Here is a 27,147-nt window from a genome sequence, read left to right as displayed (position 1 = left end):
ACGGGCACTTGGGGCTTCCCGTGGTGTGTTCAGCGTCCCGTTCGCCGGCACATACAAAACACTTGGGAGACTTTTTGCAACCTCTCGCTACATGGCTTTTACCACCGCATCTGCTGCAAAGATAAGAGCGGTTGGGCCTGTTGGTGATCAACAAGGTTCACCCCACACTTCGTCCCTGGTTGGAGTTATCTATACAGTCCACTACATTAATATCCGAAACCATGCAGCACACGAGAGACAGGCTACTTTAATCGAAAGCAACCTTTCATCATCATCGTTAGCGTCAACCGAATACGCTGCTGGCAAGTGCTGGTGAGCCCATACTACGGTGAGAGCGAGATTGCTGGTCTGCCAATCGATGAGAATCGGATATCGGGATTAGTTTCTTTATTCACTGCAACCATCAAAGGTATTCGGCGTGGCCCACACCTGGAAACAATTGGAAAGATTGTCTCGATCAACCAACTGTCGCGCAACCGTCAATTTTGTTCAATCCGCGTTTAGATTGGGGGAAGCTCAGCAAAATTCAACAGGGCCCTTTGTGCGACAAGGATTTATGCTTGCTCTCAAAACACCTGAAGCAGACATCGAGTTGCTGGAAGGTACCCAGGGGGTACCGACCAGCTGACCTTCAGTCTGGCCATTCTCAAGGCTTTGTTGCCCTCCTCTAGCAGGAGCTTTTTAGTGGCTACCTGGTGTCGTAACCTGACATTGCCATGGTTCCCAATAAAGTTATCCGACACAACAAAGCGATCCGTATGATCCCGCAAACGGTCCGTCGAACGAGACTCAACTTGATTTATCCTCCTTCGCAGGCACGCAAGTCCAAAGCAGTATGTGCTTCCTAGTTGCAGCAGGTTAAGAGACCTCTCGCTCTTTAACTGTTCCGCTCCGCTCGATCCAAAAGTCGCCAACAGAATGAGCAGCTGCCAAGCGCCGCACTGTTTTTATAGCTACGCGCCGCAACAAAGGAAGAATGAATAGCAAATGCTGTCAGGGGAAATTTCCCCCTCCTATTCTAGCGACGATGTGATATAGCCAGAGGTGCCAATAAAATTTTCGATTTTACTGGGAAAAGGCTGAAGAAAAAACTGGAAAACACTGAAAAAAACTGGATCCCAACTAAATTTAGAAAAAAGGAAAAAAAAGATTGTGGAAGAGCTTCTCTGTTACGGGGATTGAATCCAGTGTCAGTTTTGGATACAGCAACTGAAGCGATAACTCTTAGCAAAAAATTACTCATTTTAAACAGAACTGACGTTCCAAGTACCGAGTTTCCAATCATTGTCCCTTTTCGTTCACCTGGGTCGAAATCGAGCCGTCTTAGGTGTAGCTGGCGAGACACAGCAATTCATAATTCAACCGTCCGCTCTAGATCAGTCGCTGTTGGAGCCGCCCCTGACATGCGGAACAGACGCTCCAAGGAGAAGCTGTTTTCTGTCCCTTCACTGTCAGCATACGACCAAGTTCACACCGGTTCGCCTATTTTTCCTTGGTTGCTTGTATCCCAGTCGGTACCACCTGGATTTGCCCAGCCATTTACCAACCTATAAAAACAGTTATCAATAAAAAAATACCTAATTTTTTGAAATATTTTTTATATTCTCTGTCAGCGCTCAGTCATTTTCAATGAAAAATCGTCAGGCGGTGGTGACGCTGTTAAACCTCATTTTCAATTTAAAGATCATTATTTTTCGAGCCCCTTAGTTGTCAAAATTAATACTAGAGTATTCGAGTTGCCTAACGGAATAACGAAATCCGCATGCGATCACACTTCTAATGAAGTTTTTTTTCGTGAGTTTTCAGCCTATCAACTGACTTGTATGATCGGTGGCACAGATTGCACTCAAAAGGCCGTTCATTAGTATGGCAAAGCATGTGCCGCTCTAGCCCGGACGGAAACAGAAAGCCTTTCCCGTAGATTTCACATTTATATGACCTCTCCACGGTGTGCGTTCTCTTATGGTGGGTCAAGATACTGAATGTTCTATACGTTGACCCGCAAATATCACACTTAAAAGGTAGTTCTTTAGTATGACAAGTCATATGCAGTTTTAGGCTTCGAGAATGCGAAAATTCTTTTTCACAAATGTGACACTCGTGCAGCGTTGTGCTGTGAGCTTCAATGTGTCGCGCTAATTTTGACTGTTCGGAAAATGCTTTGCTACATAACTCACATTGAAATTTCCGTTCAGATCTTTGCTCCGATTCCACAACAGTGCTCCGGTGAAGAGACAGATGTAAGCAAAATGATCTGATTTTGTTGTACTGTTTGCCACATATGTCGCAGCTGTATTTTGATGGACTGTCATCAGTACGGTTTGGTTCTAAAATATCCGCGTTGCTGTAACGAAAGAAAAAATAAAATGATTCAAAATCTGTGTGACAAAATCTCATTGCAAATGTACGAAATCAATGATTACGGAAACGTGACATTTTTTCCACTTACCTTGGGAATGTATCGACTTTGTGGACCATCAACATATGGTACAATAATGCTTTAGATGTCTTAGATGATTTACCACAGATGTCACATTTAAAGGGTCGCTCATCACTGTGACCGACCATGTGCTCTTTAAGACGAGGGTTAGTTGCGAATTTTTTATCACAAATCAGGCACTTATATGGGCAATCTTGGCGGTGTATTTTCATGTGGACCGATAGATCTGTTTTCAAGATAAAACGTCGTTTGCATATGTCACATTCGAAATTTCGAACTCCTGTGTGAGCACCCATATGGTACTCTAGACCTTTGGCGGTGACCAATGTTTTGTTGCAGATATCACATGTAAAGTAACGTGATTTCGAACCTTTCGAGTTGCTGCAAAAGAAAAAAAACCGATTTTGTTAAAAAAAAAAATAAAGGTAACTCATAAATTCTTACGTAACGTCACTTACCTTGAAGAGGGATTGACTATGTGTATCCTGTTCACATGGCGCCTCAATTCTCTAGATCTCTTGAATGAAGTGCCACAGATATCGCATTTAAAGGATCGCTCATCGCTGTGACTGTGCATATGGCTCGCGAGACATTGATCAGTTGTAAATTTTCTATCGCAAATCACACACTGATGTGGGCAAACTGTGCGGTGTATTTTCATGTGAGACGATAATTTTATTTTCAGTGCAAAACGTTTCCCGCATATGTCACACTGAAAATTCCGATCCTTTGTATGGATAAATTTATGATTTCGAAGATTTGTAGAGGTAATGAATGTTTTATCACAGATATCACATGTAAAAGGACGTTCCCCGGTGTGGGTTCTTCTATGGTTCATCAAGGTATGTTTCGTGCGGCATTTTTTGTTGCAGAATTCACAAACGTATTTTTCCCATGAATGATCACTAACATTAGTACTGCGCATTTCCGAACTGTCCAAATCGCTGCAACAGAAAGAAGACGTCTTATAGGTTGCAGGAAAAATATTTTTAGCCAAAACAACTGATGTTCTTCGTTCATCACTAGTTTTTCACAATTAAAAATCTCTTTAAAGGCTGAAGTATTGAAGAATTGTTTCTCTGCAGTAGGAAAACTTCAAACCGAAAAAACGAATTTTTTATTCGATTTAAAGTGGTCTTGCCGATCTTGTAAGTTTTATAATTTAGTATCCTTTAATTTAAAATAAAAAAGACAAACTCGACCTTCCATAGGAGGTCTAGGAGTCGAGTTATCTTACCATATTGAACAAATAAATATCGCTTACCTTGAGAAGGGGTTGACCTTATGGGTTTTTATATGCATTTCTAGCTTATCAGCGCTCTTGTAGAATGCACCACATATGTCACATTTGAAGAGCCGTTTATCGCTGTGACTGCGCATATGTTCTTCAAGATTACAACGGCTTTCGAATCTTTTATAGCATATCGGACAATTATGCGGGTAATCGATGCGGTGTAAACACATGTGCTGCGATAAATTCGTTTTGAGGACAAAACGTTTCTTGCATATGTTGCACTCGAAATTCCGGTCTCCTGTATGAGTCATCATATGGTGCATCAGACTTGTAGCGGAGATGAATGTTTTGCTACAGATATCACATGCATAGGGACGTTCGCCGGTGTGAGTTCTTCTATGATTTTCCAAGCTTTGTTTTGTGCTACATTCTTTGTTGCAGAACTCACAAACGCGGCTTTTTCCTGAATCATTACCGGTTTTGCGTATTTTAAAACCGTCCGAGCCGCTGCAATAGCAAGAAGAGCGTTTGATGAAATGTTATAAAGCTTAAAAATCCTAGTTAAAAACACAATAATTCAAGCTGTGTAACCGAACGTTTTGTATATTAAAAAAAAAAAGTTAGAGCCGTTGAAGAAGCGCAAAATTACCTATAGCTGGAGGCAGTAACCGTGCTACGAATTACCATAGTCCCAACATCATCACTGAAATTAGTCACAGGTTCTTGTTTCACATCAGCTGAGCCTTTCTTGAGGTAGTCCGTTGCAGTCGGTTCACCGGAGCACCGATCTCTGCTGTTGAGTGAAGTTTTTTCGTCCGTACTCAGAGTGTCGAATATTATAAGCTCTTCTACCTTTATTGGAGTAAACTGGTCCATCTCGCTCACAAATCTGACGAATTGGACACGAAACAACTTGATTTTTTTGCGTTTAGGTTATTTTTTTAGGCAGTTTAGCAATTTTTGTCCGCTGCGACTAGAAAACAAACATATTATGATATGCACGCTAATAACTTATTATTCAACTTGATGGTAGAATATAGCACATCATATAATCAACTGTGAACCAGCGAATAAAAGTACGAACTAAGGCGTTTTTAAAAGCGTTAATGTGCATCCTATTATTAATTATTTATATTATTATTAATAATATTATAATATTATTACTGAAAGCGAGAAGTCAAATTGGCGCAGATCACAGGCGCAGACTATTTTTAGGGTTACGGTTATATTTATCCTCCCTCCTTCTGTAGAAATAGTTACCTCGAATCTGGATTGTGATGAAGCCAGCCAGCTGTTTCCTCGTCGCCAATTATGTGGTGCTCAGCCGAAAAGAAATAGTCCATATCAGTAATATATACACGCATCTCCTTGTTTTGTTTTATTTCACTCTCGATCCTTGTGTAGCGGGGTGCTAGATTTATAATTCTTCCTTATTTAAAAAAGATTACTATCTAGTCGCCTATCACTTTTTTCGTTTGTGAAAAAAAAGCAATTTGTAAGGTCATTAATTAGGAGTGTATGGTCTGAATCGAACATTAGGGGTTACACTCGTCATGGTGTTTTTTTCTATGTGCTTTCAGCCTAAAAGCTGACTTATATGATCCGTCGCACATGTTGCATTTGAAAGGCCGTTCGTCAGAATGACTACGCATGTGCCGCTTTACCTGGGAAGGAAGAAGAAAGCCTCTTCCGCAGATTTCGCATTTATGTGGTCTCTCAGAGACGTGCGTTTTCTGATGTATTTTCAAACTAGCAACTGACTTATATGCGGACCCGCAAATGTCGCAATTAAAAGGTCGTTCTTCAGTATGACTAGTCATATGCATTTTGAGTCGTCCAGGACCCGAACATCTCCTCTCACAAATATCGCATTTATATGGGTTCCAAAGAGCGTGCGTTTTTTGATGCGCTCTCAAACTGTCAGTCGACTTATATACAGACCCGCAAATATCACATTTAAAAGGCCGCTCTTCAGTATGGCAAATCGAATGCTCCCTGAGCCTAACTAGTGAAAATCCTTCTCCACAAATTTTGCATTCATACGGCCTCTTTGAGGTGTGTGTTGCTTTATGTTCTATCAAAGCTTTAGCTGACTCACATGATATATCACAAATACCACAATTAAAAGGTATTTTCTCTGGGTGACAAGTCATATGCAGCAGGAGAGTGTGTAAGCGAGCATATCTTTTCCCACAGATCTTACACTGGTGTCGCTTGGTGCTATGTGCTTCAATGTGTCGCGCTAATGTTGACTGTTGTGAAAATGCTTCGCTACAGATTTCACATTGAAATTTTCGTTCGGATCTCACTGCAGTGCTCTGATGAAGTTCCTGATGTAAGCGAAGAGTATTTTTTGTTTTGTACTGTTTACCGCATATGTCGCAGTTGTATTCCCCTGAACTTTCGCTTCGGCTGTTATCATTTTGGCTTGGTTCCAAACTCTTCGCATTGCTGAAAAAGATGTCAAATAAACTGGCTCAAAATCACTGTCACAAATAATGTCTCGTCGAACAAAATCGCGAAATTTTGGTATGCAATTGGCCATCGACGAAGTGTCATTTTGACCCAATAACATTTGCCAAAATTATCAAGAATTCTTTTTACGCTACATCCTGCATATGAAGTTTACCTTGAGAAGAGATCGACATTATGGGCATTCTGCATATGACGCATTAAATCTGCCGATCTCTTGATTAATGTGTCGCAGATGTCACATTTGAAGGGACGCTCATCGCTGTGACGGCGCATATGATCTGCGAGACAGAAATTACTTGTGAAATTTTTATTGCAAACCGAGCACTTATGCCTGCAATCTGTGCGGTGTATTCTCATGTGAGTCGATATATTTCTTTTAACGCTGAATCGTCGTCCGCATATGTCACACTGGAAGTTCCGGTCTCCTGTATGAGCACTCATATGGTGGTGCAAACTCTCCGGTGTGGCGCATGTTCTGCTGCAGATATCACAAGCGAAAGGTCGTTTCCCGTTGCCCTTCCACGATTTCGAACTGTTCCAATTACTGCAACAGAAATAAGGGTTTTTTATTTGCCTAATAGAGTCCGTCTCAAAGGTTTCATAGTTTTTGTTTGATTTCAATCAAATGAAGACGGTTACTCACCTTGAGTACGGATCGGCCTTGTGGTATTTGTTTTCATGAAACCTTAATCCTCTCGATTTCTTAAACGTTCTGCTACAGATTGTGCATTTAAAGGGTCGCTCATTACTGTGCCGGGGCATATGGTCTAGGAGATCAGTATCCGTAGAAACTTTCCTTAGGACGTTGGTTTCATCGGAACACAGTTCGCTGTTAGCAAAAAAAGTTTTCTCATCCTTTGTGTCGAGTATTACAAGCTCTTCTACTTTGATCTGAGTGGATTCCTCCATTTTGCCAGCACAATTCACGTAAGACGAACTAAAATACTTTTTTGATTTTTACCGGATTATATAGATAGGTGTAAATAATAGTAAACTTTGCAGAATTCCGCAATATTTTTTTACTTGAGCTAGAATAAACCTGAATAAACAAAAACATGTCATGGCATACACGCTGAAGGTTTTTTGTTTAACTTAACGTAAAAATAAAACCTAAAGTCAGCCGTGAATCAACAACGAGGGAGAGAAGAGCAAAATTTGCGTGTTCGTTGTATGGGTTGTATGACATCAACTTCTACGATTTTTTGATTTTGATGCATCTTTTAAAGTATAATCGATGCATGTAAACACGTGGTTTTTAAAAATTCAAATTTCAGCTCAAATATTCCCGAATATTTGCACCGCTCATACTCATCTTTAGTAGGCAACAATAATAATTAGTTATTGTTTACATGCATTAATAATACTTCAAAATATGCATCAAAACGTAAAAATGCAAAGCTTGCTATGTTTTTCCCAACAAAGATTTGCTATTGATCAACATGACATAAATGAACTTACGTCATGTAACGCAACTAAAGTTTCTGCAAGAAGTTTTAACTGCCGTGTGTGCAGAACACATGGACAATTCAATTGGTGGTAATCTTGCCGTGGGATGTGTTGGGAAACGGCAGAAAATCTAAAATTACTTGTCAAAAGTAAATTTTTTGGCAGGAAAAATTGATAGAAACCTAATTATCCGATAAAATAAAGTCTGCTGTAACATAAAAAAATAAAGGTCTGATGTTGTTTTAAAAGTTCAGTGAGAATATCAGAGGTAGGTATAAAATATGAATTTTAACGGCAAAAAATTTTTTTTTAAAACATCATTGAACAAAATCAGATAGCTCAGTAAGATTGAGAAATAGCTACCTAGTGTCTTCAGCAAAGTTTTTTGTTATGTTATTTTGGAAAACTTTGCCAAAAACGGCGATAAAAAATAATGATTTTTAGAGAAAATATTCTTTTTATCTCACTTGTAGGGGGATTAATCACTGATCTGTTAATGTCCAAAGAAGGATCTTTTTTTACTCTAAAACTTTCCCGGAGATAATATTGCTCTAAAATGTAACGTTTACGAGAAAATGATTTTTGACCACTTTTTTCATTTCTGGACCACAGTGGCGTCCGCCAATGTAAATGGATAACTGTCGAAAAATCCTGTCCGTTGTACAAGCTGACGCCATTGGTTGATGAAGATGGACTGATTCGAATGGAAGGTCGGGTCGAGCGGGCAGAGTTCCTTCCTATCGATCTACGATTTTCAATAATCCTGCCAAGCGACCAAGGGATGATTGCGCAGCACTATCATGAGAGAAGCGGGCACGGCTATTGTCAAGCAGTGGAGAACGAGCTTAGGCAGCTATACTACATTCCGCACGTGGATGCGACTGTTCGGAATGCGTCGTCGCTATGCGTGTGGTGTGAGGTTCGTCACTGTCGTTTGCAAGTTCCACGAATGGCTTCGTTGTAGGTGCACGTGCAAAGGTTACGTCGGCGTCGACTATCTGGGACCGTTCGTTGCGACTGTAAGCTGCAGAATAGAGAAAAGCTGGATCGCAATGTTATGGACTAACAACTTAGTCATGCTTGATGGCAGTTCGAATTTTTCTTGCGGCACCGCCACTGTTCGGAAAATTTTTAAAGTAATTACACCACCGGTTTTGAAGCAGCTTTAATTCAGCTCAAACTGCAAGTTTTAATATTCAAATTAGTTCAACTCACTTCATTAGGCGTATTTACTTACAATTTGATAGTTTTTTCTTCACTTTGACACGTTTGCAATGAGGATTTTTCAATTAATTGTCAATGTTCCGACACGAGTTATTCTAGTCACGACGTTCGTCTACTCTTCTAGTCACTAGTTTAAGGAACTTTTATGTATTTATTGTGTGTTGTCTTCAGTATTTTATAACCAAATGTAACCAATTTTAAGTAGCATTCAATAATTAGCAAAGTGAGTATCGTTTTCTATTATTTTAAGTATTATTTTAATCTTATTCCACGGTAAATATAAGCAAATTAAAAAATATTCTATCCGACACGTTTCTGCTTTTTGATCGCTATTGTTTCAGATGTAAACACCCAACGACGACGCTGCTATTGTAGAACGGCGTCGCATAGATCTAGCTTCTATCACTTCTCACTCCATATCACTTTGATCGTGAGTACAGTAGATGCTCGGTAGGTTAACAGCCACATCCTGCCGTGGCGCTTAGGGACGTGTTTCAGCGTCCGAAGCAGTTGGGCAGCGTGATGTGGGAACGCTGGAAAAAAGAGTAAGTTCCATCGCTGAATTCAAGTACCAAATGGTTCGGTGGAACCCTACCGCTGTAAGCTGGAGATCTGGTGTCTGTCATAGATGGAGACAACCGGAAGTGTTGAGTTCGTAGAGTGGTGAAAACGCGTATCGTGTCCAGAAATGCAAGGATCCGGCAGGCATTGGCTCGAACGGAGAGCGGAACATTCAAGCGAGCTACAGAAAGCGGAAGCGACCTTCGGAAGTGTTATGGACTGAGGAATTTTCTGGTCGCACTAGTCGTGCGGAGGCGGCATGGTTTGAAAAGTAGTTAAGAAATGTCAAATAGAAAGAAGCAAATTGTCAGAGCGGAAGTAGATAGGTTAAGATTGAGAAAAACGTCGAAAGAAGAAAGTAAGGTGTGGCCCATTTGGAGAGATATCAAGATAAAATACAGAAAAATAAAACTGATCAGCCGATTCTTAGACTGACCTTGGAGTAGAACTGACGTTAAACGGGTGATATTTAAACAAACAATTCTGGTTAACAGAATCGAGGTCGAAGTGAGGTCCTTTTGAGTAAAAAGTTTGTAACCTGGATAGTTCTTCTAGTTTAAAGCTGTTCAGATTGTAACTGAAATTGTATTTTGCTATCCGGGAAGAACGCAAACCCCAACAGCTTGTTTGGCAGGTGATCGTCAGTTTTGTGCGCCTTTCAACCATATATACAATTCTTGTTGCGAATTTGTATCCATAGGTTCCTACTTGCACTTGAAATTTCGTTGACTGATGTCACATTTGCTCAGTTGCATTGAGAGTGCTATATTCTACTTCTATCGCATTTGTAAGGTCATTCCTATGAGCGAATAAAATAATGTTTTTTCGTGTGAGTTCTCAGACTATTAGCTGACTTAAACAATCGTTCGCACAAATTACATTTAAAAGGCTGTTCATTAGTATGGCGAACCATATGCCGCTCTAGAAGGCATGCAAATATAAAGTTTTTCCCGCATTGTTCGCATTTATGTGGCTTCTCAGAGATGTGCTTTTTCCGATGTAGTTTCATACTTTCAACCGACTTAAATGCAGACCCACAAATATCACAATTGAAAGGTCGTTCATCAGTATGACTAGTCATATGCATTTTGATCAGACCAAAACGAGAAAATCTTTTCCCACAAATGTCGCATTCATATGATCTCTTAGTGTCGTGCTTTATCTGATGCGCTTGTAAAATTTCAGCTGACTTATATGCGGACCCGCAAACATCACATTTAAAAGGTCGTTCTTCGGTATGGCACATCACATGCTGTACTAGCCTTTGATAACGTGAAAATCCTTTCCCGCAAATTTCGCATTCATGTCGCCTCTCTGAGATGTGTATTATTCTATGTTCTAACAAAGTATGAACTGACTCATGTGATATACCACAGATATCACAATTAACAGGTATTTGCTCTGTGTGACAAGTCATATGCATTAGAAGAGCGTATGGCCGGACATATCCTTTACCGCAAATCTTGCACTGGTGTGGCTTCGTGCTGTGAGCTTCAATGTGTCGTGCTAATTTTGACTCTTTTAAAAATGTTACGCTACAGATTTCACATTGAAACTTCCGGAGTCCGTGTCTCGCAACAGTGCTCTGATGAAGTTCCAAATGCAAGCGGAGACCATTTTTTTGTTTGTACTGTTTACCACAAATGTCGCAGTTGTATTTTGCTGAGGTTTCCGCGTTGCTGAAAATATGGTAAAAAAAATAAACTGGCTTGAAATCAGTGTTATAAATTGTGTCTCGTCGCTCGTAGAAAATCTGGACGCCATGAAAGCTTCTTGGGGAGAGGGGGGTTTAGTATTGCTAATTGAGACAGTTACGTTGTGATTTTTTTTTTTCAAAAGGAAAAATTATTAGCGTTACGAAATTTGTATACGACGCCCTACATTGAATTTATGTGTTTAATGTCACTCACCTTGGCAATCGATCGACCTCGTGGCCCTTCAGTAGCATATGACGCTTTAAAGCTCTCGACCTCTTGTATGATATGTCACAGACACTACATTTGAAGGGTCGCTCCTCGCTGTGACTACGCATATGGTCTTCGAGACGAATGTTAGTTTTGAAAGTTCTATCGCACTTCAAACACTTATGCGGGCAACCTGTACGGTGTATATTCATGTGAATCGATAAAGTGGCTTTATGACTAAATCGTCGTCCGCATATGTCACACTCGAAGTTCCGGTCTCCTGTATGAGCACTCATATGGTGGTGCAAACGTTCAGGTGTGTTGCATGTTCTGCCGCAGATATCACAAGCAAAACGTCGCTTCCCGGGGCCATTTCCCGGTCTCGAACTGTTCAAGTTGCTGCAACAGAAAGAAGAGCGTCAGTTAAAATAATTCAGCGAAACAAAATTTGGTTCTGTATTCGTCGTTGGCTTTTTCAAAATGAAAATGTATTGTGCAACTTACCTTGGAGAGAAACCAACCTTATGGGTATTGTTCAAATGTTTCTTTAATGCTCTGGATCTCTTGAATGATGTGCCACAGATGTCGCATTTAAAGGGTCGCTCATCGCTGTGCCTGAGCATATGATCTTGAAGCGTGGTTTTTCTTGCAAATTTTTTTTCGCAAATCAGGCACTTATATGGGCAATCCGAGGAATGTATTCTAATATGGATCGCTAGAGTTCTTTTTTCGGAGAAACGTCGTTCGCATATGTCACACTCAAAGTTGCGTTCTCTTGTATTAGCACACGTATGGTACCGTAGACTTCTGGAAGTGCTAAATGTTTTGTTGCATTTATCACATGTAAGAGGACGTTCTTCGATATGAATTCTTCTATGATTCTCAAAGTTGTAATCTCTAATAAATTCCATGTTACAGAATTCACAAACGAACTTTTTCCGTGGATGATCAATAACAATGGCATTGCTAGAACAGAAATAAAAACGTTCAATAGAATGTTAAAAAACATTCGAAGCGAAATCGCTCGCTCGTGCTGAGACATGCATATGAAACATTTTCTGTTCCTGCGAAAAATTTTCGCAGTACTATTCGGTCTCAGTGGTCAAAATTAAAATCCTGTACCTACAACTAGTTTGAAAAAGAGCACAAAATCACCTGGAACTAGAAACTGCAATTTCGTTACAATCTGCTGTGGTCCTAAATTCTCCAGTGATATCCGTCGCAGGTTCTTGTTTCACATCGGCTGAACTTTCCGTCCCAGCGTTCGGTGTAGTCGTTTCTCTGGAGCACTGAGTTTCCTCTTTCACAAGTAAAGTGTCGAATATTGTAAGCTCTTCTACTTTTATCGGATGGCATTCCTCCATTTTGCGCAAAAAAAAAACGATGAGCTCGCGGTAAATAAACTTGTTTTTTACGCGATTAAATATTTTTACCGGTAGAAAGGTAGATCAATGTTTTTCCGGATTTTCCCATCTGGAGACTGGACTGGAAAACGAAAACATGTCAGATCATGCACGCTAAAAGCTTATTGTTCAACTAGAAGTGTACAGCTCTTATGGTAAAAAATCAAGGTAAAAATGACTTGCGCTGCTGGAAGGAAGGGAAGGAACCGATAAAGGCAAAATAAATTATGAGCTAGCCATTTTTAATAAATTAGGCAGAGCGTGCAGTTAACATCTTTATTGATTAAGATTTGGAGAGAGAATGAGAATGATTTATTAGAATTATGACTCCTGGGTTGCCCAAAAAATTGTTGATTAATGAACGATCTCAGATCCAGCATCGTCGGTTGCATGTTCAACAATTTTAAATTACACTGAAAAAAAAAACTCAAAAGTAAGTCGGAGTGATTTTTAACGGAGAATTTCTGACCATCGGATTTCGGATTTAAACATTTAGAATTACTAAGTTTAGAAAGAACTTGCCTAATGGTAAACGCCGAATTTCATTTGGTGTTCCCTGGACTAATCAGCCCACAGTAAAATTCATATTTTGTGTTGCTCAACCTATTACCCAAGTATTTGTAAAGGTAAATTAAATTAAATTACCGTGATTTTGATTTGCCCGATGACATTACTTGCTCGGCTAAAAAAGCGTCGGTTTTGTGGGGTTTTCCGCCACATCTACAACGATTTTTGTTGCGCTTTTGTATCCATAGGTTCCACTATGCACTAACAAGTATGAGTGGCTGCGTTTATTCATTCCAATTCAAGCTTGACGTTGGAATTATTATTCTCTACTATTCGTATGGCCATTTCTGAGAGTTAATAGTCTGAGACGGTCATTTGGGCGCACACTCTAAATTATGTTTTTTCTTGTGAGTTAACAGATTACCCGCGAACTTAAATGACCGGTCGCACATGTCACATTTAAAAGGCCGTTCATCAGTATGGCAAAGCATGTGGTGATTAAGGACGGAAGGATATAGAAATGTTTTACCGCAAATTTCACATTTGCATGGCTTCTCAGGGGTGTGCTTTTTCTGATGCATTCTCAAATTTTCAACTGACTTAAATGCGGACTCGCAAATGTCGCATTTGAAAGGTCGTTCTACAGAATGACAAGTCATATGCAGTTTGAGCCGTCTAGGAGTGAAAAATCTTTTTTCACAAATTTCGCATTCATAAGGACTCTCAAAGCCGTGCTTCATCTGATGCTCTCTCAAACCAACAACGGACTTGTATGCGGACCCGCAAATTTCACATTTGAAAGGTCGTTCTGCAGTATGGTACATCATATGCATCGTGAGGTTTTGAGAACTTAGAAATCCTTTCCCACAAATTTCGCATTTCTGCCGCATCTTCTTCGAGGTGTGCTTTATTTTATGTTCTATCAAAGCTTTAGCTGACTCACATGATATACCGCAAAGATTACAATTCACAGGTATTTGCTCTGCGTGATAAGTCATATGCAACAGGAGAGCGTTCAGGCGGGTATATCCTTTCCCACAGATCTTACACTGGTGTCGCTTGGTGCTGTGAGCTTCAATGTGTCGCGCTAATATTGATTCTTGGGAGAATGCTTCGCTACAGATTTCACATTGAAATTTCCGTTCGGATCTCACTACAGTGCTCTGATGAAGTTGCTGATGCAAGCGAAGAGAATTTTTTGTTTTGTACTGTTTACCGCATATGTCGCAGGTGTATTTCCCTGAACTTTCGCTCCGGCTGTTATCAGTTTGGCTTGGTTCCAAATCCTCCACGTCACTGAAAGAGAAATAAAAATATATATAAAAAATAAATGTTATAAGGTTTACTCGTACCCTAATGGGCACCACGACGGGGTTGAGATAGAAACGTGTTCTAGAGACGTGGCATACCGCAGTAGAGGCCTAAAATGACACATGCCAAAATATACTCGCTTTCGTTTAAGACAGTCACCAAGAACCCATTTTACGCTGCAATCTGCATATGATGCTTACTTATTCTTTATTATATTAAATTATATTAAATAATAAATGCTACTTACTTTGAGAAGGGATCGATATTGTGAACCTTCCGCATATGTTGCGTTAAGGTTCTCGATATCTTGAAGGATTTGTCGCAGATGTCACATTTGAAGGGCCGCCAAACGCTGTGACTGCGCATATGGTCTTCCAGAAAAAAGTTAGTTGAGCATTTTCTTCCGCAAATCAGACACTTATGTGGGCAATCTGTGCGGTGAGTTTTCATGTGAGAAGATATTTTTTTCTTCAAGCTAAATCGTCGTCCGCATATATCACACTGGAAGTTTCGGTCTCCTGTATGTGCACTCATATGGTGATGCAAACGTTCGGGTGTAATGTATATTCTGCTGCAGATTTCACAAGTGTGGTTTCTTGGTTTCCAACTGTCCAAAATGCTGCAACAGAAAGAAGAGCGTCTGATGAATTGCGAGAAAGTTGTATTTTAAAATTAACGCCACTTACCTTGGGAATGGATCGAACTTGTGCATTTTGTTTAAATGAACCCTTAAGGTTTTGGATCTCTTCATTGATCTGCCACAGATAGGGCATTTAAATGGTCGCTCATCGCTGTGTCGGGGCATATGATGTGCGAGTTCGTGCCTAGTTGGAAATTTTCTACTGCAAATCCGACACTGATGTGGGACATCTGTGCGATGTAGATTCATGTGGGATAATAATCTTTTCTTTTTAGTAAAACGTCGTTCGCATATGTCACACACAAATTCACTTTCTCCTGTATCTGTATGACGATTCTTATGGTAAAGTAGATCCTTGGGGCTATTGAATGTTTTATTACAGATATCACATTCAGAGGAACGTTCCCCGGTATGAGTTCTGCTATTGTCATTGCTACAACAGAAAGAAAAACGTCTCATAGAATGTGGAAAAAACATTCGAAGCGAAAGCGCTTGCTAATACTGGGACGTGCACATGAAACATTTTCCATTTCCCTCTTCATTCGAAAAATGTTCGCAGTTCTATCCGGTCTCAGTGGTCAACATTAGGAACCTGTACCTACAACTAGTTTGAAAAAGAGCACAAAATCACCTGGAACTAAAAGCTGCAATTTCGTTACAATCTGCTGTGGTCCTTATTTCTTCAGTGATATCCGTCGCAGGTTCTTGTTTCACATCGGCTGAACTTTCCGTCCCAGCGTTCGGTGTAGTCGTTTCTCCAGAGCACTGAGTTTCCTCTTTCATAAGTAAAGTGTCGAATATTGTAAGCTCTTCTACTTTTATCGGATGGCATTCCTCCATTTTGCGCAAATAACCGATGTACTCGCGATAAAATAACTTGTGTTTTACGCGATTCTATATTTTTACCGGCAGAAAGATAGGTCAACAATGTTTTTTTCACTGGACTGGAAACCGAAAGCCTGTCAAAACATGCACGCTAAAAGCTTATTGCTCAACTTGAGGTGAACATCACTAATGAAAAAAAAAAACAAGGTAAAAATGACTTGCACTGGTGGAACCGTTAAAGGTAAAATAAATTGTTAGCTAGACTGCCCCTGTTTACATAGTTGACGTAAAAGCCAAAATTACCAAAATGCACTTTTTCGTTGATTCAGCTTCCTTTCCCTAAAATACATACACTACAAATGAAAAGAAATTATTTTGTTCTAAAACTTTTGAGAAATATTGAAAAAACGTGTAGGCGTAACTGCCAATTAGTTGTAAAAACTGGCGTCACTCCATACAAGGTGCAACTGTCTATGTTAAGTCGTTTTACTCGACTGTTTAACTACTGTCTGTTTGTCTAAGTTAAGTCGTTTAATTCGACAAATATTCCATGGAAAGGGAAAAAGGGGAAATGGGGATTGAATTCTTGTATTTTTACAAACACTCAGCCTCAGGAAGGTCTAAAGTCACCGTCTACTCTCCCCTTACTAGTGGATATTTGCATCAGATGAAATAATTAAAACGTGTGTGTATATTACGGTGGGTTTTTATGGTTCTATTTGGGGCCCCAAATAAACCTGACACTGCCGGAAGTGGATTGATCGATAGCTCTCTAGGAAAAAACATGCGAAAAAGTTTTCCTATACTAATTTTCATACAAATTCATGTACATGCATATGTAATGTACCAATCAGAGGCACGAGTAATCCATATTCGGCAGGTTTAGATTTGTCTGGGGGCCTAAATTGAACAAAAAAAAAGTTTGTTCTGGCTCTGTGCTGTCAAGTTTGCATTTTTCCTTGTAACGATTACCCACCCTAGCGTATATGTAAGTTGTTGTGCATGTGTTTATGTGTGTATGTGTGTGAGTTTGTATGTGTGTTTGTGCGTATTTGTCTCATTGAAACTGCCGATGGACAATAACTGACGTTTGACCGAAACACGATTGATAAAACTATATCAACTGCGAGGCAGAATAGGAAGTAGTCGAGTTTTTACGCCAAGCTATGCGAGCAATCTGCGAGAAAAATGCATGTTTATTCGCATAAACTGGCGTAGCGGTTTTTCTGGGATGATTACCATGCGCAGACTCGTATAATCCATGGGGCCTTTATTCAAACATAAATCTTCATAAAATTGACAGACTATTTTGTTGAAGTTGTATCTCAATATAATTATTTGGGTTAAAATAACAACAATGCGTTTTTCTCGCAATGATGGTGTTAGTTGTTATGTCAACTATGTAAACAGGGGCAGTAGAGCTTACCTTACCTTACCAATCAGACAAGAGCCGTGGTGGCTCGTGCTGTATCAAGTATTTGTCGCCATGTTGCTCGGTTTTGGGCTGTTTCGCCAGGTCCCCAGGCGTCTCATCACCCACAAGTCTTCTTCGATCTGGTCGAGCCATCGTGCACGCTGAGCCCCTCTATTTCTGGTGCCGGTAGGGTTGTTCGTGGTTCATGCGCCGTCGCCATTCTCCGTCGTCCTTCTGTACTCTACCGTAGATAGTCCGTAGCACCCTCCGTTCAAAAACTCCAAGAGCGTTAAGGTCCTCCGCGAGAAGCGTTGTTGTTTCGATCCCGTAGAGGACTACCATCAGGGTTTTGTACAGCGACAACTTCGTGCGTCGTCGCACTCGATTCGATCGAAGTGTCTTCCAAAGTGAAAAGCAGGCACGATTTCCGGTCTGGATGGGTCTCTGGATCTCTTTGCTGGTGTTATTGTCGGCGGTCACCAGTGCACAATTGTGCAGAAACCAAATTTATGGGGAAATTTGGGTCTAGAGCTCTAAAGCAACATTTTAGAGAAAAACTTTCTTCTACAAAGTTGTAACATATGATAAAGCGCTTATTAAAAAATTATCAAAAATTGGGGTGATCAACATTTTCGATGCAATCAAGTATCTAACTTTTTTATCTTTGTAGATAGAAGAAAAATTTGTTCTACAATGTTATAGCTTCATTAATTTTAAGTAACTTTGTAAAAAAAAAATTTTCTTTATCTTTGATTGATGACAACTTTATATTGAAAAAACACATTTTGCGCTCTAACTTTTTTATTTCAAGTTTCATCTCAAAACTGTCTTTGAACGACTTTTGGAGCTTTTTGAGAGAAACAATTTGCAATGCTGCAATCATAAAGATCTCAACTTTACTCAAAACTATTAATATTTTTCATAAAAAAATATGCGTTTTCATTTGTATGTCTTTTTTTTTGGGGCAAACATAAAAAATATCTCTTGGTCCCATTTTGAAGGGCATACTTGACTCTATAAATAGAGGAATTTTTAAGAATATGTTATTTTTTTTACATTCAGTAAATTCGAATTAAAAACAAGACGAAAATTTCAATAATTTTATACAGTATGCATATAAAAGCACCAAGATTTATTTTTTGCCCCTCCGCCGTGGGTAGCACCGCTTCAAGCTGTTGCGCGTATTCCTCCGCAGCCTTGCTAGTTCCGGAGCTGCTTAATGTTGAGCCGCGGGGTTCGGCGGTGTCGCGCGTGGTATACGGTCGACAGTTTTGAGCGCAATGATACCGCAACTAGGTAGTGGTCCGAGCCAATATCCGCACCGCGATAGGTACGTACGTTTGTAATGTCTGAGAAGAACCGGCCGTCGATGAGAACATGATCAATTTGATTTGCTATACGTTGGTCAGGTGATCTCCAGGTGGTTTTGTGGATGTCCTTACGGGGAAAGAAGGTACTTCGGACTGCCAGTCCTCGGGAAGCTGCGAAGTTGACGCATCTCTGGCCGTTGTCGTTCGTTACGGTGTGCAGGCTATGCGGGCCGATCACCGGCTTGTACATTTCTTCCCTACCGATCTGCGCGTTCATGTCCCCGATGACGATCTTGATGTCTCTACGCGAGCAGCTATTGTGCATGCAGAGAAAAATCGGAAGCGACGAGTCGCTCGTCTGACAAAGATTTCCTAGCGAATTTCGTAGTATTTTAACATAATGTAGTCTTTGATTCAACATAAAATGTCCCGAAATATGCGACTGTAATATTTTCTAATAGTTTTGATTGTTTCATGGTCGCAAAACTATGTCGATTTAGTCAAAGAACATTAAAACTGCATTGTACTGTGCGAGAAATAATCATACAAAATGACATAGCTAGAAATCTTCGCGTCGCTGGACTCACCAGCGAATTGCAGAGTAGTGCTGCATCGACAATATCGTAAAGTTTCTCCAGCTGTGCGTAGAACTCTTCTTTCTCTACATCGGGTCTTTCTTCGGGAGGGCAGTGCACATTAAGGATAGTGTAGAAGTAGAACCGGCCTTTTTTTCTCAACAAACACAACCTGTCGCTGATCGCCTGCCACTTGATCACACGACTCTGCATCCTGCCCAGCAATATAAAACCCAGCCCAGCTCATCGGTTGTGCCGCCGCTCTGGTAGTACTGTGCCCTGCGGCCACAAATTCTCCGTACCTTCTCTCCTTTCTGGCAAAGCTCCTGGAGCGCAACGATGTCGAAGTTGCGGGGTTCTAGCTGATCCAGTAGAATCCGGTCGCCACCCGCGGCGTTCAGCGATCTACAGTTCCATGTACCGAGCTTCCAATCATCGTCCTTATTTTGTTGAGACGCCGCATTTCATAATTCAGCCGTCCGCTCCGGATCAGACGCTGTTTGAGCCGCCCCTAACATGGGGAACAGACGCTCGGACAAGTTGCCCTCCTAGGAGAGCAGCTCCCCCTTTCCTGTCAGCATACGACCAAGTTCCCACCGGTTCACCAATCTTCCCTTGGTTGCTCGTATCCCAGTCGGTACCACGTGGAGGTAGGGATAGGAGTTGTTGGGCATTATGCTTTGGACCACACTGGGGTCTATTTTATGCCAACTAGTACGGGTGTACTGCTGGTACGCACTGCCCATCCGTTTACCAACCAGAGCTAGAGCTAGCCATTCTTAATGAATAAGGCAGAGCTTGCAGTTAACGTCTATATTGATTAAGGTTTGGAGAGAGATTGAAAATGATTTATTTGAATTATGACTCACGGCTTGCACAAAATATTGTTGATTATTGAAAGATCTCAGTTGCTATCCGGCATCGTTGCACAGTGGTCCAATAAGGCAAAAAGTGGAACTTAATTTCATAGCGCCTTTCGCCGCGTTAAAGTTATCGAAAAAACATGCTGAAATGTGCTATAACTTTGTAAGGAAATGTCCTGGAGATGTGTGGTCTTCAGCAAAAACGTGTGTTTTGTATGTCCAAATGCTTCTTTAGAACAACGTTTTCTTATAAAATGTAACTAACAAAAAAACTAACTTTCAAGTACCTTTCATAGAATATACGCTATAACTCTGTACCCGATGAAGATAGGATTTTCATTTGGTCAACAAAGTTTCATATTTTTGAATCTTCTACAACTTTGCTCAACAAACTGTTCTTCTATCTCTTAACACGAAAAGTTAGTTTTTTTTATTTTTAGTATAGTAAACTTTTCATACTTTTTGACAATTTGCGATTATGCGGGTCATTCATACAAACAATTGTTCCAAAGACACTTTTAAGCTTGGATGAAGGTAAAAGGTACTATGGAATTAAGTTCCACTTCTTGCCTTATTGGACCACTGTGCGTCGGTTCCTGATCAACAATTGTAGAGCAACATGTCAGAAGGATCTATCTGCTTTGATCGATTTTTTTATCGATCGGTTTCTTTCAACCGCCACGGCTTATTAAACACGTTTCATGATATGTCCTATCCTATATAGAGCGAACTTTCAAATTTTTTCGCATGTTTCTAGAGAAGCTGTTTAACACACTCTTCAACCATTCACCGAGAACTTGAAAGTTCGTTTAATTACTTAAAAATGCAGCTGAATAACATTCTATGCATTACTCTTCTGAAGACTGCATAAGCTAAATAAGGTCTTGTTATCCGAACTTTTGGTTACTTGGGTTGGGAATAGTTACTTAAGCTGAACTATAAACAAAGTCAATCAAGAAAATCGATGAAAGTAGATAGACCCTTTTGACATGTTGCTCTACAATTTTAATTTACACGAAGAAAAAACTCAAAAGTGAGTCGGAGTGATTTTTACCGGAAAATTGCTGACCATCGGATTTCGGATTTGATCATTTGGAATTGAACTAAAGTGAGAAAAAATTTGCCTAAAGGTAAACCCCGAATTCTATTTGGTGTTCCCTGGACTAATGAGTCCTCAGCAAAACTCACAGTTTGTGTTGCTAAACCTATCAAACAGATATTTCTAAAGATAACTTAAATTAAATCATCGTGGTTTTATTTTGCCTGGTGGCATTGCTTGCTCGACAAGAAAGCGTAGAGTTTGTGTCCATGGTTTCTTTCTTGCGCTGATGTCACATTTGCAGTTGTATTGATAGTTCTATGATATGAACCGTTCAGCTTCTGTAGCTAGTGATGCACTAATAAGTAAAAATAGATGTGTGAATTCATCCAAATTCAAGCTTGATTCCATAAGAATCGAACGTGGAAGGTCAACTGATGTTAGAATTATTATTCTATATCTAAACCGAACATTTGGACACACACTCCAAATTGTGGATTTTTTTGTGATTTAACAGATTACCAGTTGACTTAAATGACCGGTCGCACATGTCACATTGAAAAGGTCTTTCATTAGTATGGTGAAGCATATGCTGCTTTACGGCGGAAGGATATAGAAAGGTTTTACCGCAGATTTCGCATTTGCATGGCTTCTCCGAGGTGTGCTTCTTCTGATGCTTTCTCAAACCTACAACTGACTTAGATACGAACTCGCAAATATCACATTTGAAAGGCCGTTCTACAGTATGACAAGTCATATGCAGTTTGAGCCGCCAAGAAGTAAAAAATCGTTTTTCACAAATTTCGCATCCATAAGGACTCTCAAGGCCGTGCTTTATCTGATGCTCTCTCAAACCAACAACTGACTTGTATGCGGACCCGCAAACCTCACATTTGAAAGGTCGTTCTGCAGTATGGTACATCATATGCATCATGAGGTTTTGAGAACTTAGAAATCCTTTCCCACAAATTTCGCATTTCTGCCGCCTGTTCTTTGAGGTGTGCGTTATTTTATGTTCTATCACAGCTTTAGCTGACTCACACGATATACCACAAATACCACAATTAAAAGGTATTTTCTCTGGGTGACAAGTCATATGCAGCAGGAGAGCGTGTAAGCGAGCATATCTTTTCCCACAGATCTTACACTGGTGTCGCTTGGTGCTATGTGCTTCAATGTGTCGCGCTAATGTTGATTCTTGTGAGAATGCTTCACTACAGATTTCGCATTGAAATTTCCATTCAGATCTCTCTACAGTGCTCTGATGAAGTTCCTGATGTAAGAGAAGAGTTCGTTTGGCTTGGTACTGTTTACCGCATATGTCGCAGGTGTATTTTCCTGTAATTTTGCTTCGGCTGTTATTAATTTGGCTTGTCTCCAAACCCTCTACGTCACTGAAAGAGAAATAAATAAATATATATATATATATATATATATATATATATATATATATATATATATATATATATATATATATATATATATATATATATATATATATATATATATATATATATATATATATATATATATATATATATATATATATATATATATATATATATATATATATATATATATATATATATATATATATATATATATATATATATATATATATATATATATATATATATATATATATATATATATATATATATATATATATATATATATATATATATATATATATATATATATATATATATATATATATATATATATATATATAATGTGATAAGGTTAACTCGTACCCGAATTGGTACCACGAGGGAGTTGAGATAGGAACATTTTCTAGAGACGTGGCATACCGCAGTAGGGGCCTAAAATGACACCTACCAAAATATACCCGCTTTCGTTTAAGACAGTCATCAAGAACTCATTTAATAAATGCTACTTACCTTATGAGGGGATCGATATTGTGAACCTTCCGCATATGTTGCGTTAAGGTTCTCGATATCTTGAACGATTTGTCGCAGATGTCACATTTGCAGGGCCGCCAATCGCTGTGACTGCGCATATGGTCCGTCAGAAAAAAGTTAGTTGAGAATTTCCTTCCGCAAATCAGACACTTATGTGGGCAATCTGTGCGGTGTATTTTCATGTGACAAGATAATTTATTTTTCAAGCTAAATCTTCGTCCGCATATATCACACTCAAAGTTTCGGTCTCCTGTGTGTGCACTCATATGGTGATGCAAACGTTCAGGTGTGCTGTATATTCTGTTGCAGATATCACAAGTGCTGTTCCTCGGTTTCCAACTGTCCAAATTACTGCAACAGAAAGAAAAACGTCTGATGAAATGCGAGAAAAATTATATTTTTTTCCGAAGAGTCCTTCTCCATCCGTCGTTGGTTTTTGATAGTTGTATTTTGAAATTTCAAAAATTTGAAAGCTTTTCAATACACACATTAACGCCACTTACCTTGGGAATGTATCGAACTGGTGCATTGTGTTTACATGTATCCGTAATGCTTTGGATCTCTTCATTGATTTGCTACAGATAGGGCATTTGAAAGGTCGCTCATCGCTGTGCCGGGGCATATGATCTGCGAGTTCGTATCCAGTTGGAAATTTTTTACTGCAAATCCGACACTGATGTGGGAAATCTGTGCGATGTAGATTCATGTGGGATAATAATCTTTTCTTTTTGGTGAAACGTCGTTCGCATATGTCACATACGAACTCACTTTCTCCTGTATGGGCATTCTTATGGTACAGTAGATCCCTGGGGCTATTGAATGTTTTATTACAGGTATCACATTCAAAGGAACGTTTCTCGGTATGAGTTCTGCTATGATTCTCCAAGTTGTCTTTTCTGCTAAATTTCCTGTTGCGGAATCCGCAAACATCCTTTTTCAGTGGATGATCAATAACAACGGTATTGCATATTTTCGAACACTTCGAGTGGCTACAATAGAAAGAAGAGCGTTCATAGGTAATCAATGATCATGCCTACATGAAGGATAGCAATCTCATGCTGAACAAATGTTAACTAACAGAAAATTCATATAAATTTACTGGTTTTAAACAGTTGTCATCCGAAGACAGAATATGTTGTTTACAGCTTTGCGTATTACGAAGAGAACCAAAAAAACCTTCTTATTAAACACTAATTTATATCATTCAAATGAAAAAAAAAATCCACCAACTGCATGATACAAAATTTCAATAGGAAATAGTATCTAGTCTGAGTGCACGAAATAAAAAAAACCCGTACTTATAACCAGTTTGAAAAAGAACACAAATTTACCTGGAGCTAGAAGCTGCAGATTCTTTACAATCTGCTGTGATCTTTACTTGGTCAGTGATATTCTTCACAGGTCCTTGTATCACATCTGCTGAGCCTTCCCTCAGGGCATTCGTTGCAGTCGTTTCACCGGAGCACCGATCGAATGGAGATTCCTCTTCCACAGGCAAAGTGTCGAATAGTATAAGCTCTTCTACCTTTATTGGAGTGAATTGTTCCATTTCGCTCACAAAACTGATATACTGGAAACAAAACAACTTGGTTTTTTTACGTGATTAAATGTTTTACCGGTAGGTCAACATTTTTTTTCCAATTGGACTAGAAAACATGTCAGAAGATGCACGCTAAAAACTTATTGTTAAACTTGATGTAACATAAATCAAATCGTTAATCAACTGTGAACCAACGGATACGATCGTATACGAGAAAATCGAATCACGCGGTCTTCATTTGTTTCGATTTCTCACGTTTCATTATTGTTATAAAACCGATTAACTTTTGGAAACTTAGATCATGGAACTGCAAGTCTCTTAATTCTTTCCAACTTATTGAGGGTTCGCAATTTCGACATTCTAGTGCTGCAGGAGGTATGCTGGAAGGGAGTATTTTTTGAGTAAGAACGAGACAAATGCAAGGCCGCGCAGGTACACTGCCTTCAAAAACAACTCAAACAGAGGTTTTTTTTACAGAGGTTGGTACTTTCAAGTAGTTCATTTTGTACCAACTTTTTTGGAAGATTTCTTTCTGAGTGTTACGTATGTCTTATGTATGTGGTATCGGTACATACGTGAAGAAATAAAAACACCACATACATGAGACATACGTAACACTGGCGTTTTTTCCTGATACACGTTGCCCCATAGTACTCCGTACCTCGTCCTGTCCAACTGCTCGACAAATAATGAACAAAATGAATTTTCTTTTTCTCGGCTTTATCGAGTCTCAATGAAAATCCCATAAGAAACTGTCAAAAAGTTATTTACAAAATCAATGCATCAAATCAGGAACGAGACAAATGCAAGGCTGCGCAGGTACACTGCCTTCAGAAACAACTCCATGTTGCATACAAGTATCGATTTTCGATACTTCAATTTTACCTAAAATATATAGGAACCAAATTAGAGTGCTGTTCGGATTCGAGCAGCTCTGTCAAAAGAGATTCTAATAAATGCGAACGACGTGAAGTTGAGCGTCAGTTCATTCCAGCTTCCAAACAGTTAAGTTTGTAGGTTTATTTGTATCTAAGTGTAACTAAAAGAAACCCCCCACGAAAGGTTATTAAGTGGCTGAACCACATAATATATTATAAGATAGAATCTTCAAACCTTGGTCGTTCTTAATTACTTCTCTGGAATTGGAAACCGGACGTTTGGGTTTCCGGATTGATATTAATAGTTAAAACAGGATAATAAAGTTGGCGACGAGGATATTCGGTAAGTAGAAAGTAACTTTTGAGGTTACCTTTTCTATTGCGTGAATTGCTAAACCATAATTCAGCGGAAATTTTTTTTCGCTAAGTTTAGCATCATTTTTTATAACAAAAATAGCTTTCCGCGATCCGTCATAGTACAGAAAAAGACCAAAAGTGAGAATTACATTTAATTTCTGGTAAAAAAGTGAGTGACAAACCATTTTGCAAATTTTCGTGGCGTGGGTTTTTTGTGTCGTTCTTTTGTCTTTAAAGACAAAGGCTTTTTGTTTCTACAACAAAAGTGATTTTTCGTTTTATTTTGTTTTTTTTTTTGTTGGACGAGGACAATTGGATTTTCGGACAATTGGATAATCGGACGAGGATAATTGGACGAGAATATTCGGACAATTGGATAATCGGACGAGGATAAAAGTGAATATTTTCCTGAACCACTGGATTGACTGGCTGGTTGGCATACCGGCATATGCAGAGTAAAGGAAATCATTTAGCAAAAGACGCAAAGGATATTATAAAACAATACAACAGGATACTTAAAATACCCTTTTGCCTTTTAGGAATGATCCGGTGAGTCGTTTGTTTTTTTTTTTTTCTCATTTTATTGTACTTTTGGCTAATTGAGAAATTTTTGTTTACATATATACTTTTGTATTTTGCCCAATATAACAATTACATAAAATTTATATAATCCACGAAGAAAAGATTCTCATTCTGTGATATTTTTTTTTAATATAAATTCAGTTTGGTTTTTTGGATTTATATTTTAAATTATAGCACCATGTCCCAGTTCACTACTACAAAGAACCTTTCAGAAAGGGTACTTCTTTTCCAAACTGGGTAGAGAGGCTGGAATTTTTTTTCTTAGCCAACAAAATTCCAGAAAATGAGCGTAAAGCGCACTTTGTGACGCTTAGTGGACCATATATCTACGCAGAGTTAAAACTTTTATTTCCTACAACCAATTTATTGGACATTCAGTTCTCGACGATGGTAGAAAAACTTAAAATAAGAATAGACAAAACAGCATCGGGAATATGTCAGAGAATTTCTTTTAATCAACGTTGTCAAAGGGCAGACGAATCTGCTGAAGATTTTCTTTTAGCTTTGCAGCTACAGGCAGAACTTTGTGCCTATGGCGTATTTAAGGATACGGCCATTCGTGACCGTCTTCTAGCTGGTTTGAGGGAAGTTTCTCTCAAACAAAAAATTCTTGGGGATGCTGACCAAACGCTTGAGTCAGCTGAAAAAATAATCCAGACGTGGGAGGCGGCTAAGAGTAACATACAAAGTTTAACGC

General features: G+C 39.2%; 4 protein-coding genes across 8 annotated transcripts; all 4 read right to left on the bottom strand.

The window, feature by feature from the left end:
* Positions 1-1,584: 1,584 nt before the first annotated feature.
* Positions 1,585-5,076, bottom strand: LOC129732313 (zinc finger protein 62 homolog). 3 transcript variants are annotated; one of them, XM_055693116.1, is made up of 6 exons: positions 4,935-5,056; positions 4,324-4,563; positions 3,705-4,181; positions 2,899-3,384; positions 2,450-2,821; positions 1,585-2,344 (listed from the first exon to the last, which is right to left on the bottom strand). In XM_055693116.1, exons 1-6 carry the CDS (start codon positions 5,036-5,038, stop codon positions 1,777-1,779), a joined length of 2,247 nt encoding a protein of 748 aa, XP_055549091.1. In that variant the 5' UTR covers positions 5,039-5,056; the 3' UTR covers positions 1,585-1,776. The 3 variants fall into 3 exon arrangements, with proteins under 3 accessions (XP_055549091.1, XP_055549100.1, XP_055549104.1); XM_055693125.1 differs by having other exon boundaries at positions 1,586-2,344; positions 4,324-4,647; positions 4,935-5,076; XM_055693129.1 differs by lacking the exon at positions 4,935-5,056 and having other exon boundaries at positions 1,586-2,344; positions 4,324-4,467; positions 4,527-4,890.
* On the bottom strand, positions 5,019-8,053 carry LOC129732396 (zinc finger protein OZF-like). Of its 2 annotated transcripts, XM_055693254.1 has the most exons (4): positions 7,035-8,053; positions 6,793-6,978; positions 6,304-6,693; positions 5,019-6,125 (listed from the first exon to the last, which is right to left on the bottom strand). In XM_055693254.1, the coding sequence occupies exons 2-4, from the start codon at positions 6,909-6,911 to the stop codon at positions 5,210-5,212; spliced, it is 1,425 nt and encodes a 474-aa protein (XP_055549229.1). In that variant the 5' UTR covers positions 6,912-6,978; positions 7,035-8,053; the 3' UTR covers positions 5,019-5,209. The 2 variants fall into 2 exon arrangements, with proteins under 2 accessions (XP_055549229.1, XP_055549225.1); XM_055693250.1 differs by having other exon boundaries at positions 6,793-8,052.
* Positions 8,054-8,747: 694 nt separating this feature from the next.
* Positions 8,748-16,089, bottom strand: LOC129716651 (zinc finger protein 91-like). Its single transcript, XM_055666487.1, has 10 exons — positions 15,777-16,089; positions 15,192-15,578; positions 14,753-15,124; positions 14,547-14,615; positions 13,569-14,490; positions 12,440-12,726; positions 11,789-12,250; positions 11,291-11,683; positions 9,415-11,059; positions 8,748-9,352 (listed from the first exon to the last, which is right to left on the bottom strand). The coding sequence occupies exons 1-9, from the start codon at positions 15,983-15,985 to the stop codon at positions 10,180-10,182; spliced, it is 3,981 nt and encodes a 1,326-aa protein (XP_055522462.1). The 5' UTR covers positions 15,986-16,089; the 3' UTR covers positions 8,748-9,352; positions 9,415-10,179.
* Positions 16,090-21,237: 5,148 nt separating this feature from the next.
* On the bottom strand, positions 21,238-24,761 carry LOC129732328 (zinc finger protein 883-like). 2 transcript variants are annotated; one of them, XM_055693142.1, is made up of 5 exons: positions 24,425-24,761; positions 23,597-24,082; positions 23,073-23,444; positions 22,926-23,006; positions 21,238-22,565 (listed from the first exon to the last, which is right to left on the bottom strand). In XM_055693142.1, exons 1-5 carry the CDS (start codon positions 24,640-24,642, stop codon positions 21,632-21,634), a joined length of 2,091 nt encoding a protein of 696 aa, XP_055549117.1. In that variant the 5' UTR covers positions 24,643-24,761; the 3' UTR covers positions 21,238-21,631. The 2 variants fall into 2 exon arrangements, with proteins under 2 accessions (XP_055549117.1, XP_055549122.1); XM_055693147.1 differs by lacking the exon at positions 22,926-23,006 and having other exon boundaries at positions 21,240-22,565.
* Between the last annotated feature and the right edge of the window lie 2,386 nt (positions 24,762-27,147).

Source organism: Wyeomyia smithii, chromosome 1, assembly GCF_029784165.1.
Source record: "Wyeomyia smithii strain HCP4-BCI-WySm-NY-G18 chromosome 1, ASM2978416v1, whole genome shotgun sequence".
Taxonomy (NCBI): Eukaryota; Metazoa; Arthropoda; class Insecta; order Diptera; family Culicidae; genus Wyeomyia; species Wyeomyia smithii.
This window is presented reverse-complemented; position numbering and strand designations above follow the sequence as displayed.

Excerpts from the sequence above, each read along its gene's own strand:
- LOC129732396 (XM_055693250.1), bottom strand. The coding sequence starts at position 7,058 with ATGGAGGAATCCACTCAGATCAAAGTAGAAGAGCTTGTAATACTCGAC. Across the intron at positions 6,694-6,792 it reads AAGGCCGATCCGTACTCAAG|TAATTGGAACAGTTCGAAAT; the intron begins GTGAGTAACCGT and ends TTTCTGTTGCAG. Across the intron at positions 6,126-6,303 it reads AATGTCGATCTCTTCTCAAG|CAATGCGAAGAGTTTGGAAC; the intron begins GTAAACTTCATA and ends CATCTTTTTCAG.
- LOC129732313 (XM_055693116.1), bottom strand. The coding sequence starts at position 5,038 with ATGCGTGTATATATTACTGATATGGACTATTTCTTTTCGGCTGAGCAC. Across the intron at positions 4,564-4,934 it reads CATCACAATCCAGATTCGAG|ATTTGTGAGCGAGATGGACC; the intron begins GTAACTATTTCT and ends CCAATTCGTCAG. Across the intron at positions 2,822-2,898 it reads ATAGTCAATCCCTCTTCAAG|CAACTCGAAAGGTTCGAAAT; the intron begins GTAAGTGACGTT and ends TTTCTTTTGCAG.
- LOC129732328 (XM_055693142.1), bottom strand. The coding sequence starts at position 24,642 with ATGGAACAATTCACTCCAATAAAGGTAGAAGAGCTTATACTATTCGAC. Across the intron at positions 23,445-23,596 it reads CAGTTCGATACATTCCCAAG|TAATTTGGACAGTTGGAAAC; the intron begins GTAAGTGGCGTT and ends TTTCTGTTGCAG. Across the intron at positions 22,566-22,925 it reads CCCTCGTGGTACCAATTCGG|TGACGTAGAGGGTTTGGAGA; the intron begins GTACGAGTTAAC and ends TTTCTCTTTCAG.
- LOC129716651 (XM_055666487.1), bottom strand. The coding sequence starts at position 15,985 with ATGGAGGAATGCCATCCGATAAAAGTAGAAGAGCTTACAATATTCGAC. Across the intron at positions 15,579-15,776 it reads ATTGCAGCTTTTAGTTCCAG|CAATGACAATAGCAGAACTC; the intron begins GTGATTTTGTGC and ends TTTCTGTTGTAG. Across the intron at positions 11,684-11,788 it reads AAGGTTGGTTTCTCTCCAAG|CAACTTGAACAGTTCGAGAC; the intron begins GTAAGTTGCACA and ends TTTCTGTTGCAG.